Source organism: Meriones unguiculatus, chromosome 11 (assembly GCF_030254825.1).
Source record: "Meriones unguiculatus strain TT.TT164.6M chromosome 11, Bangor_MerUng_6.1, whole genome shotgun sequence".
Classification (NCBI taxonomy): Eukaryota; Metazoa; Chordata; class Mammalia; order Rodentia; family Muridae; genus Meriones; species Meriones unguiculatus.
In genome coordinates this window covers 9,552,687-9,570,596 of record NC_083359.1, presented here as the reverse complement: position 1 = coordinate 9,570,596, position 17,910 = coordinate 9,552,687, and the positions used below count along the sequence as shown (strand labels likewise).

The 17,910-nt window shown below is 42.2% G+C and overlaps 1 protein-coding gene across 2 annotated transcripts in view; it reads right to left on the bottom strand.

Annotated features, from left to right (window-relative positions):
• Positions 1-7,854: 7,854 nt before the first annotated feature.
• Akap10 (A-kinase anchoring protein 10) overlaps positions 7,855-17,910 on the bottom strand; it is a 55,627-nt gene continuing 45,571 nt past the window's right edge. For both annotated transcript variants that reach the window (XM_021639169.2, XM_060363572.1), the window contains exons 13-15: positions 13,644-13,696; positions 12,955-13,050; positions 7,855-10,851 (exon numbers count right to left, since the gene is read on the bottom strand). In XM_021639169.2, coding sequence (XP_021494844.1) covers positions 10,846-10,851; positions 12,955-13,050; positions 13,644-13,696 — 155 coding nt within the window. In that variant the 3' untranslated portion in view covers positions 7,855-10,845. The remainder of the gene's footprint in view (positions 10,852-12,954; positions 13,051-13,643; positions 13,697-17,910) is intronic.

The following is a 17,910-nucleotide window of genomic DNA, read 5'->3' as shown; positions in this document are numbered from 1 at the left end:
TAACCCTTCTCTTGTTTCCGGCTTGCTACCTTCAATACAGAATAAGCTCCCTGCAGAGACAGGCTTAGAAGCTTTGTTCTAGCCTAGATAATGCTGAGTCAGGTCTGCTGGCAATTTCAGCACTTGGGAGGCAGATGCGGGACAACCAGGACTTTGAGGTGCTGTGAAGAGAACATGACCAAGACAACTCCATTGGGGATGGCTTACAGTTTCAGTGGTTTAGTCCATTATCATGGCAGAAAGCATGGCAGCATGCAGGCAGACATGGTGCTGGAGGAGCATCTTGATCCGAAGGCAGCAGGAGGAGGCTGGATCATTTCACACTGGGTATAGCTGGAGATTTTAAGACCTCAGAGTCCCGCCTCCACAGTGACACACTTCCTCTCACAAGGCCACACCTCCTAATAGTGTCACACCTTATGGTCAAGCATTCAAACACAAGAATCTAGGGGTGGGGGGTCATTCCTATTCAAACCACCACAGGTTTGGGCTACATAGTGACTTTGTCACTTTTCACCAAAAAAACAAGACTAAGAGTAAAATCCTAGTGCTTGTCAGGTGAGTGAACACTGTCCAGCAGACCAGGGTGCTTAGAGCAGGTCAGCACATACCCTCAGCCTCCAAAGGCTACAGAGGAAGCAAAGCTTCCAGAGCAATGGAGGCATTGCCTGTGCCACAGCAAACAATATCTTAACCTGTACTTTCCACTGGTCTCATTCTACTTTTAAAGATGTAAAACTCCTGAGAAGTTCATGATAGTCCTTATTTTTATTCTCTAGCCTATTTCTGACTGGCTCATTCTCACTTAACACATTTCAACCTGAAGGACTTGCTGGCTTGGAGAAATGGTCTTTCTCACCAACATTTTAAATTTAAAAAATAGATGTCTTCCTAGTGTGTGTGTTTTTGGGCCCCACACCAGACAGGGCTATCTACACACATAATACATTGCTGGCGACAACCTTGAATTCCTGAGCTCCTGCCCCATCCTCAAGTGTTGGGATAACAGGTATTCCACACTGGACTCATTCTCTCTCTCTTTTTCATAACTTCCTTTCAAATACCGTGACTATTCTTTGATAGTACACTATAATTTGTCCAGGAGTGGTTTCTTAACATTAGTTATAATAGAGGACCCTGAACCAAACCAATCCTCTTTACACACTCTACCGGAATCTACCGGGGAACCCTGAACCTAACTCATACATGTTTTACAGTCTACCCAAATCTACGGGAGCCTCGGACTGAGCCAATAGAGTTCACGCTTTACCCAAATCGACTTTGTACTTTGAACAGAACTTACGCAGGCATGGTTTTCTGTACCACACACTGCTCACTAAGAAGGTTGTGGTACACTAGCTATGCAGACTTTCCGAAATTTGATAAATTATATTATACAACATCTAAAAAATCATATTTGTAAACCAGACCCGAACAGAAATATTTCAAAAGTTATAAAAAACTATGTTCATTGTGATGAACACTAGTTTTCCAAAGTCAGTGGGTTTACTTGGAAAGTCAATTTTCCACCTTCACAATAAATAATGCCACTGTAGTTTCCCCTGATGTGGCAGGTTTTCCTTCATTTTCAAGAAAATGTCTTTTAAATGCCAAGTCTGAATAGCTGGTTTGTAGCTGTCTTGTAAGTAGATTCTGTGACATCAGCCAAGTAATACCAAGAGGACTCCCTGGACACAGGGCATGCAGAAGCGGTCTGTATGCAGACTTCCCTTTCGTCAACATGTTAGAAAACATGCGTTTGATGGCTCTGACAAACAATCCATACTAGCTTCTTGTGAAAAGCTATTAGGGCCTCACAGGCCTCCAGGGAGAGTCTGAGGGATGCTTAGAATCCACAAAAGATGTGCTACGAATGCCTCAACATCAGCATCTCCTTTGGGTAAGACCTTTCCATGTAGCCCAAATCTTTGGTCACAAATCTTTAATCACTTTTTGCCTACGTACGGAATGCTGGGATTTCAGGTGAGCACCACCACACCAGCAGTGGAAGAACATTTTCAAACGTAAACATTGCCTGTGTAAAGGCAGGAGCTATCAGAGTTAACAAGAGAAGCTATCCAGTTTAAAGTTTAGAGATTGTCTTCAACATTAACACAGAACTTGGACTTTCTCCATCCCCTCAATCTTTTGAGCTAGAAAGTGGTAATGTCTACCTCCTGTAGTGACACCTCAAGTGGACTGCTTAAGTCTATGACATCCAGGGCTAGCCTGAAAGTCCAAATGAGAATTTGTTTTTAAATGTTCAAATAAAATAAAATAAAAATTTTAAAAGTGTGTGTGAGAGAGAAAGAGGAAAGAAGGGAGAAAAAAGGAATAGGGGAAGAGAGAAAAATTATGCTTAAAAAAAGCTTAATCAAACCCAATGCTGTGTATGCTAATTAAAATTTCAAATTAAAAATATATATAAAAGAAAAATCAACCCAATCCATATGTTTTTGAAAAATAGTAGTAACTAAAATATTTTTTTTGGTAATAGAGAATGTAGCCTTAGCAAAGCACAAGTGGTCATCATTATTACAAAGAAAAAAAAAAAGCTAAGTATACCGCCGTATGGACAAATGCTCAGAAAAAGATGTTTTCTTCCACTGTTCTTGTTTACACATCTGAGTGGTTCCACCACGAGCTCTAGCCAGTCTAACAAATACACCATAATAATAACAGAATACATAGAAGAATCACATTAAATAACAAGCCAGGCCATACACTGTAACTAGAACACCACACTTGACATATGCATAATCTAGCTTCTACTGGAGCTTGTTTTTAAAAGAGCCACAAAGAAAACATCCAGGACTATCTCTAGCTTTAAAATCTGAATATTCAGATAGTTCTAATGTCTTTCCTCATGTTATTAGCTTTCACTTGATTAACTTACATAGTATTTTGTTTTGTTTTTCTCCAAGACAGGGTCTCACTATGTAGTCCTGACCTGTCCTGGAACCCACATTGTGGACCAGGCTGGCCTTGAACTCACAGAAATCCCCCTGCCTATGCACCCCAAGGGCTGGGATCAAAGGTGTGCGTGACCACATCTGGCGTGTTTATCTAGTGTTATAATGAAAACGAATGTTACAACTTAAATAAAGATCTTTGGTCAGTTTGGAAAAGATTTTAAAAAGTAAACATAAATGTCAACTTTATGAGTACTTAAACTTCTAGAAATAGCAAGCAAATAGCCAGATGTCTATTTATAATAACTAATTTATTTAATTATACATGCTTATTTTAAAATAACAATATATAATACAATAATACAAAATATTGCTTTTCCCCATTCTCACATTGTAAATAACAATTTTCTTCAAGTTCGCCACAAGCATCTTATGAATCAACATCTTCATGATGCCCACAGCTAGTTTCTTGAAGCAGATCTCTCCTTGCACCTAAGGTGTCTGAGATACAGTGCTTTAAAGACACATCTGACACTCCTCCATGGGGTCTGAACCAAGCTGTCGCATTAGAACTGCCCTCCTCAGCCTTCCCTTACCCCGAGGGTGTCTTTGTAATCCACACCACAGAACCACGTGCTTATTGCTTTTGAAATAGTTCTTTGAAAGGTTGGTTTGCAAATGCACTCCTGTAGTAGAGAGGGGGGATGCTGCCCTGAAATGATTGATGACAAACCCCTCTACCCTGCCTTTATAGAAAAGCAGCACCCCTCCCAATCCATCCAGTACAAAAAAGCCACAACTACACAAAACGTGCCTTGCTGAGGCTAGTGTGGGTTCCACAAGCGCGAGGCAGCACGGCATCAGGGAAGGATGTTAGTCAGAGGGCTGTGAGAGCGGTGGGACTAGCTGCTGGGCAGTCATGGATTGTGGTATTTGTTTTTCTTTTCTTTTCTTGGTTTTTGAGACAGGGTTTCTGTGTGTCAACAGAGCCCTGGCTGTCCTGGGCTGGTAGAAGAGGCTGGCCTCAAACTCCCAGAGACCCAACTGGCCCCCTCCCGAGTGCTGGGATTAAAGATGGGTGCCACCTCGCCCATCGACTGTGGTATTTCCTGAGGAGCAAATGGAGCTGTGAAAAAAGCTGGGAGTGGTCTATCCAGAACTTTGGGTGGGGGGAGGGAGGCATCCCTCTATTCCCCTACACTTTGGAGCTGGCCAGACAGTAGAGAAAACAGCCTTCCACGCAGCAAGTGCCTGAATGTGGAGGTCTCACCAGCCAGGACCATGCTGATGCTGAGCCCTGGTCTATTAGAGGGTTTGGGAGCTGTCTGAGAGCATAAGGACTGAGAAAAATGGGATCAAGGGAAAGAGCAATGTGCAGAATGGGCAGATTCTAGAGAATGACTGAGCTGGTCAGAAGGTTGAGTGAAAACGTGAAGAAATCCACCTCATCTACTCCCAACAACTCCTCTCTCTTTCAAAACATACTACGTTGAACGGTCAATACTCCTTAGATTGTAAGGAAGGCAAGGCAGTAAGCCTGTCCAGGGTACTGCTGAACTGCTCAGAACCGGAAGAGCCCTGAAGAGGTATGTGCCAGATCAAGAACTGGAGAGGAACAGAGTGGGGCAAGGGAGAGTGAGATAGAAAGATGGTCATCAAAGGAGAACAGAGAAGGAAGCCTGGGAAGGACATCAGAGGGCAGCCAGAACCAAGGGGCTGAGACAGGAAAAGACTGAGTGGTGTTTGGATGTTCTCAGCTTTGATGAACATCTAGATACTAACTTCTCAGGGAGTCAAGGGTAGGAATTAAATCACACTTCAGTGTGGCATGGCACTTTCAATAACCAGAACAAAAAAATACTTATTTCCCTAGGTGCAGGGACGATTTTTAAGGAAGCGACTCTCGGCACTGTGGTCCTACCCAGACCTACCTAATCAGAAACCCTGGAGGTTTGCTAGAATAGGCAGCCTGTGTGTTAAGTCTCCCTGGAGATTTCATGTGCACATTAAAATTTAAGAATAGTTGCTTTTCAGGCTGGGAATGCAGTCAAGTTGGGAGAATGCCTGCATGCATGTCCAAAGACCTGAGTTTGGCCATCAGCACTACAGAAATGTGTTTGTACTGTCTGGGATGTAAGGGGAGATTAAGGCATTCCTTCCTTCCTTCCTTGCTTCCTTCCTTCCTTCCTTCCTTCCTTCCTTCCCTTCCTTCCTTCCTTCCCTCCCTCCCTCCTTCCTTCCTTCCTTCCCTCCTTCCCTCACCTCTTAAGACAGGGATGTCACAACCCAGCCTGCCCTTGCTGCACAGCTGAGAATGACCTTTAACTCTAGATCTTTCAGTTTCTACCTTCTAAGAGCTGGGATTACAGATACCACACCCAGCTTAAGTTTTCCTTTCTTTTTTTTCTTCTCGAGACAGGGTTTCTCTGTGTAGACCAGGTTGTCCTCAAACTCAGATATCCATATGCCTCTGCCTCCCAAGTGCTGGGATTAAAAGGATATGCTACCACTGCCTAAATTTTTCTTAACCCTTTGAACATCTGCTATACTAGTCAGTGTTAAGTAGTGGCATCTGTTATAGTGGGAAGGCCGCCTGCCAAGCTTGTGATCTGTGCGATCCTGGAGATGCCATTAGCCTTCCAGCTTCAGCTCCACTCATTATCATTAAGAGAGAAAAAAGTACTTACCTTCTAACTATCATAATATTCAGAGACACCGCTTAGTACATGGCAAGTGGTCAACTATGCTGTTTATCGTTATCATTGAAGATGATTCACAAAGGCCATCCATTTTACGGATTCCCAGCTAGGTTTTCCCAAGATCATGTTTTCGATCATGTGCCTGTGGTAAACTTATATTAGTCTTCATGTTTCTAGACTCTAAGAAAGAACATGTCCTAAAGCTCTGCAAAGAGCCTTGAGGTCAAGGTCATACCTACACTCTCTATTCTTTGTCCTGTTTAGAAACAAGTCTTGCTGATCAGACAACAAGCTGTTTATCTGTTCAATATATGACCAAATGCCCCAACTTATAGCCGTTCGGTAAGTAAATGAATGGTATAGTGCCTAGTCCCTGTGGAATGGTGAAAGTGGGAAGGTGTGGAAGAGTGGTGACTCCCAACAGGGCTCTGGGTGCTAGAGGAATTAAATCATGGGTCCAAAAGGCCACCCAAGTTCAAACAAAACAAAAACAACCTAGTACATTTTGTTTACTAGAGCTTGGGGTAAAACCTAGAGCACCAGAGACGCCAAGCAGGCATTCTACCACTGGAAAACATCGAGAACCAGTGTGCTTTAGATGCAACTTTCAACTTCTGCTTCCCTTTTGGTAGAATCTGAACTCTAAGGGTCCTAGAAGTTCATCTTATTTCCTCCCCTATCACCATAAATAGTACTTACAAAAACACTCACCAAACCAGCAGCTAATTAGAAGGAACAAAGGCTGTTCTTTGCCAAAGCAAGCAAAAAAAGAAAAAAAGAAACTTGGGTATTCCCGCTGAACATTGGGGGCTACCACTTGGAACTCTACCAGTCGGAAGGGCCAAATCTTGGCCAGGTGTTTCTTTCAGTTACGAACTATTTTCTTGGTTTGTGCATGTGAATGTAGGAGCACAGATGTGAGGGACCCCCTGCCTCTTGACTTAGAGGGGGCTGTGAGCCACCTGACGGGACAAGAGAAGTATGCACTCTTACTACTAAGCAATCTCTGCAGCAGCTGTTTTCAGTTTTGAGACTGGGTCTTGTCTATGCTGGCTTCAAACTTGTGATCCTTCTGCCTCAGCGTCCTATGTTCTGGGATTATAGGTGTCAGCACACCTGGTGGCTGACCTCTTTCAAAACCGAAAGAGGGGGAATTCTTACTATGATTCATGCAGAGGTCAGTTTGGGATCATTTGGGGACCAGCTTGAAGGCACGTTCAAAAAGTGGTCTTGGAAACCTGAAAAGCTGTTGTTGGAATCCTCTCCTCTCATTCATCCTTGGGAAACAGCTCTTTAACCCACTCCAAGATCACTTCGGATCTTCTACCTGAGCTTCAGTTTCCTTCGGTGTTGCTGTGTCACCGTTAAACAAGGGGCTTAATTAAGTTCCTGTTCAGTTATACAGCATTCTTAGTTATATCAAAGCAGGTCACTTTGCAAGCAACCAGAGATGCATGCGTAAGTCACCAAGGCAAGAAGGCTGGCCTTCCTGTACCTAGGCAGGCCCTCCCTGAACACATACCCTTAGCACCTTTGCTCACCCCAATACCTTAAATGCCCTTTATGGCCTCCCCACCTGTCCAGAGCCCACAGTACCATTCCTCCTACTCTGAGCCACTCCCACCCCTGCCCAAGCAAAGAGGCAGTTCCTCAGAGTCCACCTGTAAAAGACTCGGCGGGGAGGGCAACTATTAATGTGACCCCTCAAGTGGTAGCCATGAAAGGTTTTAGCAAGTAGCTTACTTACTATTTTAAGACTACGTGAAGGTGTGGAGGTGTGGCCTGGTGGGTAGATGTGCTCAGCACCTACAGGTCTCCTGAGTCACCACTTCTCCCCCTTCAAGAGTGTATGGGGCACACACTAGTTGAATGTCTTCTATTTCTGGGCGTGGTATGCAGCTAAGAGTGGGGACTGAGCTCATTCTTAGGCAGAGTTTGGGGAACCCTGAAGAGGTCCTGGCCTAGGAAGCATGAGTTTTGATGGTGACCATCCTGCAACATGCCAGGGGTCTTTCTACATCCTGAATAACTTCTCACTAAGAGGATTGAACATTTTGCATCTTGACAGTACACACAAGATAACAAAGACAAGCTTAGTACAGAGAAATGCTGCTCCAAAATGTCACAGCCATTAAGCATGTGCCAAACACACGGTCACTACGTTTTAGAGTTGTGGTAGTACTTTAACCAAGATCCCTTCTGTTGCATGTACTCACAAGTCACTGCAGGTTCATGTTTTTAAAAAAAAAAAAAAAAAAAAAAAAAGAAAAGAAAATTTCCAGCGGTAGCGCCTGTTATAATCCCAGCATTCGGGGAGGCAGAGGCAAGCGGATTTCTGTGAGTTTGAGGTCAGACTGGTCTACAAAGAGAGTCCAGGACAGCCAAAGCTACAAGGAGAAACCCTGTCTCAAAAAAACACAAAACAAACAAAAAAATCCAGATGCATTCTAAACACACCCTAAGGATGAATGAAGACCAAGGCAAGGATATAGGACTTGACGGAGAACCCAGTGAGGTCCTTGGGCTCGCCAAAGTCTTCTATCTTTCAGGCTTGTTCATCAGGACAGTTTTCCAGGTGATGATCAATATTTCTCCTTCATGCAAAAGCCTTAAACTACAGAATCATCTTCGGGCATTTCAACTAGCACATCCCTGGCATGCTAGAGAAGAGTGAAGACGGTGAAAAGGCCACTGAGGGTGCTGAGTGAGTCTCAACAGTGCCTTTGGGGTCAGTTGCTACATCAGGTGCTCAGTTGGTGATACTGAAACAAACCAGCAAAGAAGCTGGCATGGAGGCTGTGCCTATAATCCCTGAATTTGGGAGGCTGAAACCTTGTCTCAAAAGCTGAAAACAACAGCAATGAAGTTTATAATTGTCTACATACAGTTTAGAGCAAACTCCTCATAAAATATCTATGGAACAAGTCAAAAGCTCCAGCAATATAAACAATTTACATCTCAAAAAAAAATAAATTAATAAAGCCTTAACAAATACTGGAACCCATCCAGGAAAAAAAAAGTTGTTTCCTGTTTCTTTGCTCTTCACTGGACTTGGCTGACACCCAACTTTCATGTTCCTATTTTATAGGAATGATGAAATTCCTATAAGGCAAATTACAGTGCTGTCACTTTCTCATTAGTGGGTTGACCTTTAACAATCTGCTGACGTCAATGGCATGAAATTCAACTGCTTTCTCAGATTTTAAAAACCCTGCCAGGGAATCATTTTGGATCCATTGCATAGAACCTGGAACACAGTGGGGCTCAACTTTAGGTGAATCTTTTGAGGATTTAAAATGAGTACAAGGATCTAACACACAACTGGTCTAATTGTTTTGGGTCCCTCTACTTTTGTATCTCACAGCAGAGAGCAGAAAACAAAACAATCTCAGGCTTGCTCTTTCCTCTTAGACATAGCTTACAAAAACTGACATCTCCAGCTCAGAAACACAAAATGCACACAAAGAAATCACTAGAAAATATTTTAACAAACCCCACTAGCTTAAATATCTGAGAGTATTACAGAATTTTTTACTCTAAAACATGCAGAGGCAAAAGGAATCACTCAGAATCACATTTTACTCTATGACCTTTACATTGCTTTTCACTTAGAAGTTTGAAGCAGTGTGAAATGAATAGAAATACTTTGTGAATAGAACAAAATGAGCCACCACAGCACATACACCAATAAAAACCTCCCCTCTATGACTACATCCAAACACAAGGCTATGTCCAGTAGTGGGTCATGTTCCGGGGTTTTGTAAAGCAAATGGAAATATTAGGAAGATTCAATATATTTCAATAGAAGAGCCATAAATGCCCTGAAAGCAGGAAGTTGACACCATTTTAAATATAATTCATATATATATTTAAAATCAAACACAATTAAATAGAATATGGTTTAAGTACATGAATACTTTAGAATAACAGAGTTGGTACATAGTACCAAAAACTTTTACACAGCCTTTTTGCTCCTTCTGTTGATGAACAGTGTGCCTCTATACAATCAATATTGCAATGAAATAAATTTTCTATTCATTCAAGACTTTCCCAAGGACAGAGGTGATTAATAATTTTATATATATATACAAATATATATATATATATATACATACACACACAAACATATATTCTTTTGCAAGTTCTGAGCAAAAGCATTAACACCTAAGAAAACTTCCTTTCTCTCTAAACTGTCACACACAAGGAAGCACTGGCACCCTGTGGCCGGGGGAGTGTGCTTACCAAATGGTTGGCCCCAGCAACGGCTGGGCCACGGGTGCAAAGCAGAAGGGCAGAGTGAGTCTCCTGCTGTCTGAAGACAGGAAGGGAAAAGGCAACTGCACATTTCCCACTCACAGTGAAGACTTGGGGAGACACTACAGTGAGTGCTTCATTCCCCAGTTTATTAAAAATAAAAATAAAAATAAAATCTGAGAATGTGTTCCAAGTACTACATGGGAAAAACTGGAGTGATAATTTTTTTCCATGTGTATTCTGAAAAGGGAATGAAGCATCTGGAGCATAGTGTTCCTGTTGAGGAATGGGTCTTGACGCTCACAGTAAACTAAATTTGCACTTTGTTACCAGAGGAGGGACTAGCTTTAAGGATATAACATCTCAGGAGTGAGTGAGATGTGGAAACTACGTTCTGTCACCAAAGAGAAGGGTGACATCACTGAGCCTTGCCCATGGCTTATCAGCTTCTTTCTCAATCACTGCCTCTGAAGGAAGACTACACAAGGAGCCGTCGCCTGCTCCACAAGCTGCTGGCCCACACTGCCACTTGGAGCTGCGTGCTCCAGGTAGGACTGACTCACCTGGGAATTTGAGGACAAGAACAAAGCACCTCTGTTTCATGCTTTCTGACACTAAGGGTGGGCTCTGTCGCAAGCATGAGGACCGCACACCGACTCACGTTTCTTGGCCTCACATAGGATGTGGTCCCTGTCTACTCCAGCGGGTAACTCTCTCATAGTGGGTTATGGCCACTGGAAAACTAACTGTGGGGATTTCACCACTGTGTATCTCGTGACTCACTGTGTTACCATCACGTGCACCTATGCCTATATTGAACAACAGCTCTCGGACTGTCTCCCATTCTTTCTTGGAAACAACAGTGATCTAGCAGTGAAAAGAAATGCAGTGCTCCGTTTTCATCGGCTGTGTTGAGGAATCCAACCAAAGGGAAAAGTTCTTATTTTTCAAAATCAGATTTCCTTATCTCTGGTTTTGAGTCATAGCTGGAAAAAAAAAAAAAGGAGAAAACAAAAGAAAAAGGTAAGGTATATTCCTGTAATAAGTGACACATTATCAGCACAGATGAAAAAAACGCCCAGCATATCCACAGCCCTCCCTGTGTGCCAGAGCTTAGGGCACAACTGAAACTCCCTGTGACACAAAGTATTAATTATCCTCAGATATTCCTGAGTTAACAGGAGCTTACAGAAGCTGAGAACCCACTTTTATTTTTCTGTTTGGACAATGGTTAGGAGAATGAATGAAACTATTCTCTCTCTCTCTGTCTCTGTCTGTGTGTGTGTGTGTGTATGCATGTGCACTTGTGTGCACATTGTGTAAAAGCCTTGTTTTTTGAGACAGAGACTCTAGCCGGGAGCTCAGCAATTAGCTAGAGCAGTTATAAACAAATGCCACTGCATCTGGCTTCTTAATGTGGGTTCCAGGATCAAACGCAAGTCCAAAGCACTTCACCAACTGAGCCATCTCTATATTCTATCAATGTTCTCATTAAAAAAAAAAAATTTATGTGCACTGGTGTTTTGCCTACATGTATATCTGTGTAAGGGTGTTGAATCCCCTGGAACTAGAGTTAGATAGTTGTGAGCTGCTACGTGGGTACTGAGAACTGAACCCAAGTCCTCTAGAACAGACAGTGCTTCTAACCACTGAGCCATCTCCCTAGCCCAAAAATTCTCTTTTTTTAATTTTTTGACATGGTACAGGCTGGGAAGCAGTACAGCATTCAGGAGGCCCTGATTCAAGAGGCCTAGCAAGTTCAATTCTCTCTTTCTCCTCCTCTCACCACACACACACTCCCTCCTGCCCTTCTTCCCCTTCTCAATTCTCCTGGTTTCACGTTCTGTTACATACCAGTGCACTGCTGATTCTGAGACAGGAAGTACAAGACACCTCAACACCTCAAAGATAAGGTCTAGTAAGCTCAGTTTCTCTCTCCTTTCTCCCTACACCACACAGACATATGCACATGTTTACTTATCCTAAAAACGAAAAGCAAATGGCAACAAAATACAAGCACACAATACTCAAATGAAAAGCCTGAATCTTAAACATCTGGGTTCCAAAATGGCTTTTAAAACATTTCCTTATCTTCAAACATCTGATCAGAAAGATGATGAAGAATCACACCTTTTAGCTCACTCTTGACCAGTTTAAGTTTGACAAAAATAATCCCCCTCACACAGAGAAGAGTCTGCACTTTAAAGAGGAAGCAGGGCTTCGACCTGAAGCAGCTCAGAGAGAAGTTCACAGTTAAACAAGCTCTGTTCTTGACACTGCTAAGAAGGCCAGCTAACAACCAGCAGGGCAAGATCGATGCTGGACTTTGTCCAATTTAAAAGCATCCACATTGCTGAGGATGCACAGGACACATATAGGTCAGGAAGAACACCCTCCTAGCACGCCTGAGACCTGTGCTTGTTAAAACAAAAGACCCTTGCGGATAAATTTTTCCAAGATTTCTTTTTGCTTAAATGTGAACAGAGTACAGGAGTAGTAGAAAACTTTCACAAAGAATATGAACACAGCTGGGTGTACTGGCTCATGAATGTAACCCTCCTTAGAATGAATTCAAAAGGGGTAGCCTGGGCTACAGAGAGACTCAGGAAAATCACCCAACTTCGACACTGGGAACATGGCTCTGTTGGTGAAGTGGTTACTGTGTAAACGTGAAAGTTTGAGTTCCTATTTCCAGGATCCACATAACAAGCCAGGCACAGCAGAGAGGAGGACCCCAATGAGTTCCAGGTTCAAGCTGGAAAGACAGCTCACTGGATAAAATACTGCCATGTAAGTATGAGAACAGACGTTTGGATCTGCACAACAACGTAAAATAGAATGTAGCAGCAAAAATCTGTAATTCCAGCATGCCCGAGGCAAGATAGAAGGTAGAGACAGGAGAGTTCCTAGAAACACAGGCACCAGATAGCTAACCTGAAATGAAATGAAATGAAGAGGCTCAGAGGTCAAATACCCAGCAGTCATAAAAAGTGGGCACAGGGGACATGCTAGCAAACTCGTTTGGGGGCCAGAGAGGCAAACAAACAAACAACAACAAACGGCTAGGTCAGAACACAGGTAGTCCTCACCTTTGTAGATTTCTCTAATGGTTGATCATAGTGTGCCTGCTGCATAACATCACTCACTATCATTTTCGCAATCTTCCAAGCTAGCTCTTCTTGGGCCTGAAAAAAGTGATTCAAACTGTTGGTAATAACCATTCATTAGGAGGATCAAGATACACATAATCAGTCTTCTGAATATGCTCATCATTTGGATAAAAAGTACCTTCCCATATGTCAAAGAATCTGGGCACCTTTGGCTATGACATACTAGCACGACATTCACTGTCTCACAGGGTCAGCTACCGAGGAGACAACACCATGACTACTTTCCATGTCTGATGGTCAAAAGACTTTAACACTCTCATCTCTCAACGTCCTTAACTATTCCAAAGATAAGCTTCCCCAACTGAACTGACAAAAACAAAACAAAACAAAACCCTCAGCGTTTGTCTCTGCACTAATGAGCTGCTGTGGTGGTGGAAATCTGAGGCTATATTTATGTTTCAGTGGCCAGAGTTTTTCTGGACTGAAGATACTTTTACTGTTAACACAAGGTGCTTATTAAACGCTAAGAGGAGCCTTTCTCGTTACAGCCTGAATAAGAAAGCCAGCGCTGATGTGGTCTGCCGTCAAAGAAGCCACAGGAAGAGAATGTGAGCTTCCTTAGCCAAGCGTAGGCCTCCTGCTTCCATAAGAACATACTGAAGACTTACCTCATCGGTATTTCCTTGCACCCACTTCTTCATAGCTTGTGAGAACATGAATCCTAGTAAACAAAGCCAAAATGAATATGGATTTCAAGCGTAATCTTACATTACAAATATTTTCAGGAGTAACCACTGAGTCCTGCATATTCTTTCCCAGTGTGCTCCCATGAAAAACACCATTAATAAAAACAGCTTATATTGCCTCCATAACAGTATTTATAATAACTCCGTGAAACTTTAAAATGCTTCTGAAGAAACTGGTTCTTTCCTCCACCACATGACAACAAAGGTTGTCAGGTTTGGCCAGATGCCCTTACTCCCTGATCCAGCTCTCAAGCTCTACAAGTTTACTTCTTAAGGTTCAATAACTGAGATGAGCCTAGACTCACCGTTCATAAAAAATACAAAATTCAGATATTTTTCCTCCAGTAATTTTTTATTATTGAAGGTTTTGCTTTAAAAAAAAATTGCCAGGTGGTGGTGGTACACACCTTTAATCTCAGCACTTGGAGGCAGAGGCCAGATGGATGAGGCTAGCCTGTTCTACATAGTGAGTTCCAGGACAGCCAGAGCTACAGAGTAAGTAAACACCCCTCTCAAGAAAACAAAACAACAAAAGAGCCATTTATTTGTTACTATGTGTCTGTGCACATGAGTGCAGGATCCCCTGGAGCTACAGTTACAGGAGGTTTTGAGCCCCATGGGGATGCTGGAAAACAGATTACAGTCTTCCACAAGAACAGGAAGCATTTAACCACTGAGTCATCTCTCGACCTTCCACTTAACGTTTTAAATACTAGTCTGATCATCAATTATGCCAAGCAGAGGCAATAGGTCATAAAAAAATGATTAAAATCTCATGGGGCTGCTGAATTACCTACTTAACACGCTATTCTGTATCTCACCTGTGGACTTACACAGGTGGACAGTCTGCTTTGCTGACAGTCTACTGCTTTCCAGTGCCCAGGTATTTGCCTCCTTCTACCACTTCTTCAAGATAATACTGTCAAACTCCTTCATTAACACATACCCTTTGATGCACCTCATCCCCTCCTATGGCTTTAAACTTCCTCTATGCCAATAATCCAAGAACGTCCTCTTTTGATGCCAAATTTATACTTCTAAATGATCTATAAGCATCTAAGATCTAACATATTCTAACCAAGCTTATTGCCTCCTACCCAACCTTATTTGCTTCTGTCTCTTTTATTTAATACCATATATTTTTTTTTCATTCCAAGAATTCACATTAAAAAAAGTAACCTAAAGCCGGGCGTGGTGGCACACACCTCTAATCTCAGCACTCAGGAGGCAGAGGCAGACAGGTCTCTGTGAGTTTAAAGCTAATCTGGTCTACAAAGCAAGTCCAAGACAGCCAGGGCTATTAAACAGAGAAACCGAAAACCGCCAAACAAACAAACAAAAAACCCTGTAATGTAGGGAGGGGAATACTGTTCAGTGGTAGGATACTTGCCTATTATGCACGAGGATTTTGGGTTCATTACAATACAATAATGTTCAAAAAATAAAATGAAATAAAAAAAAAATCAACACCTCCCAGGCTACCTTCCTCATCACATAAAATTTCACCTTTAGAGTGCAATCTCTTGACTTTCAACCTTCAGTCTTGACTCTTCCTTCCAATTCCTGCTAACATCTTATCTCACTTCATTTCTTTCAAATTTCCCACCAAAGAAATACTTCTGGACAGCAGTCAGCTCTGAAACTCAATACCTACAAGTTAAGGAGTTTAATTTCCTTAATGATGCATAGCAGGACTCTCCCAAAAAGGTGTGTCGGGGTGAACACATGTTCACATCTTTATTATTCCTTCTTGGTATTATTTTAAGATTTATTACTATTGTTGTTTTGAGACAGGGTTTCTCTGTGTATAGCTTTGACTGTCTGGAACATTCTCTGTAGACCAGGCTGGCCTCAATCAGAGGCTTCTGCCTCCCGAATGCTGGGATTAAAGGCATGAGCCACCACACCTGGCTATTTTTTATTATTTTTAAATTGTGTATGTGTGTGCATGTATGTGTACATGCATGTGAGTGCAGGTGTGCACAGAGGCCAGAAGCAACAGATCCCCTGGAGTTGGAGTTATTGATGGCTGAGTCAAACCCTCGACTGCTGGGAACTGAACTGAAGTTCTCTGCAAGAGTAGGAAGTGCTCTTAACTTCTGAGCCATCTTCCAACCCACCCAGTATTTTTTTTTAAATATAACTTCTCAACTTACTTTGTTTGCCTTTAAATAAAAGTTCTCACATTCTCAAAAACCTCTAAGAGACCCACAAGCCTTTTTTTAATTAAAAAAAACTTAATATTAATTATTATTGTTATTACTACTACTACCACTACTACTGAGGGGCAGGGGCATGGTTATGCTTTGACCAGAGAGATCAGAGAGCAAGTCTGTGGAGTTGGCATGAGTCCTGGAGACTGAACTGAGGTTGCCAGGTTTACATGGCAAGCACCTTTACCCACTGAGCCATCTTGCCAGCCTGAGCAACTTTCTCTAAACTAACCAGGGTTTCTAAAGCCAAATCAGAATTACAGGCCAATAAATGACAAAAACCCCGTCCAGCTGTCTTTAGCAAGGAAGGCCGAGGAGAGTGAGCTGAACTATAAAAACTCTCGCCAGCTGCTTCAAGTTCCCTGCCATGAGGGAATGCACCCTTGACTGTGAGACAGAAGGAGCCCTTTCTCCCTTAGTTGCTTTTGTTAAGATTATTTTATGACAGGACACCCAATAATGTGCTAAGTGATTCCTAAAACCACAGTCTCCTTAGCCCCAGTTTCTTCATCTGTAGAAGGGTAAGCAGATACACAGATGCATCAACTAAGAACTGTATGAGCTTGAAACTTCCAGTAAGTACCCACGGTTTAGTTAAGCAATAAGGAAGAACTTCTTTTGAGTATCTGCAGACAAAAAGGTTATGCAGATAAGAAAACATACATGTCCGTGAAAAGGGCAACCAAGCTTAAAAAATGACTTTGTTCTGAAATAAAAAAGATACAGCCAGTAATTTTATCACTCAAATAATCACCAATTAAATTTTAAAAGTCATCTATCAACAAATGTTGATTAATATCTGGTAGGCACAGTTTTAAAAACAAGGAATATATTGTCAAATAAAGATAAGACAACACCCTTGAGTGCTACTGTTGCAGTTACACAAGAGGAAGAAACTACAACAGTAGTGCGGTGGGCAGGAAAAGCTTGTGTGAAGAGATAATGCTGAGATGAGGAGAAGCCAATCACTGTACATAAACCACAGCAGGGCAGCAACCACAAAAGGCCCTGTGAAGGCAACTCCAGCACTGCAAAGGATAACTCAATGAGAGCTTGGCTTGTGAAAAAAAGAATGGTTTACAGTAGCACTGCAAGGGCCAGAAGGGGTGATCACAGGCTACAGTAGGAAGGACAGATTTGATTTCCAGTGCGACAGGGTGCCAGAGGAGGAAGAGCTGGACGATGAGGCAGTGAAGCGCGTACATGCTGGGATTAAAGGGGTGCACCACCACACTGACAATGGACGGCCCTTAAGCAACACTACACACAAATATTTCCTACCAAAATCTGTACTTTCCAGTTTAGAAGACCTGCCATGGAGATTAAGCTGAGTAACATAATTAGAAAAATGTCAGGCATTAATTAGCCTGACATGTTTAACAAGTCAGAGGCCTAATAAAGGAACTAACTCAGAGAAAAACTGATCTGGCGTTTGGCATAGTGCCTAGCACTTAGGATGACGGAAGTATTTTCCGAGTGTAACACATTTAATCTTTATGCTCCTATATCACCAAAAAACAAAACAAACAAAAAAACATGTGGCTTAAAGAGCCATCTTGACAACCAAAGGAAGAAGCAGTGTATACAGATGTGCTTACTCAAAGTGCATAAATTCCTAGTCGTTATTTCATATGCTGTCTTGATTAAAAATTCAGGTAACAGGATGGAGAATTGGATCAGAGGTTACAAGCACCTGTTGCTGTTACAGAGGATCTGGGTTCAGTTCCCAGTACCACATGGTGGTTCACAATCATTTGCAATTCCAATTTCAAAAAACCTGAACCCTCTTCTGCCCACCATGGGCATCAGGCATGCATATGGTACACATACACACATGCAGGCAAAAACAAAAGAAAACAAAAAACCCTCACACACATAAAATAAAACTCCAGTTTAAACAAACAAAAACCATAATTATCTTAATGAACGGAATTGCTAGCAGAGACGAAATCCTGTTGCCTGACCTACCATAACAC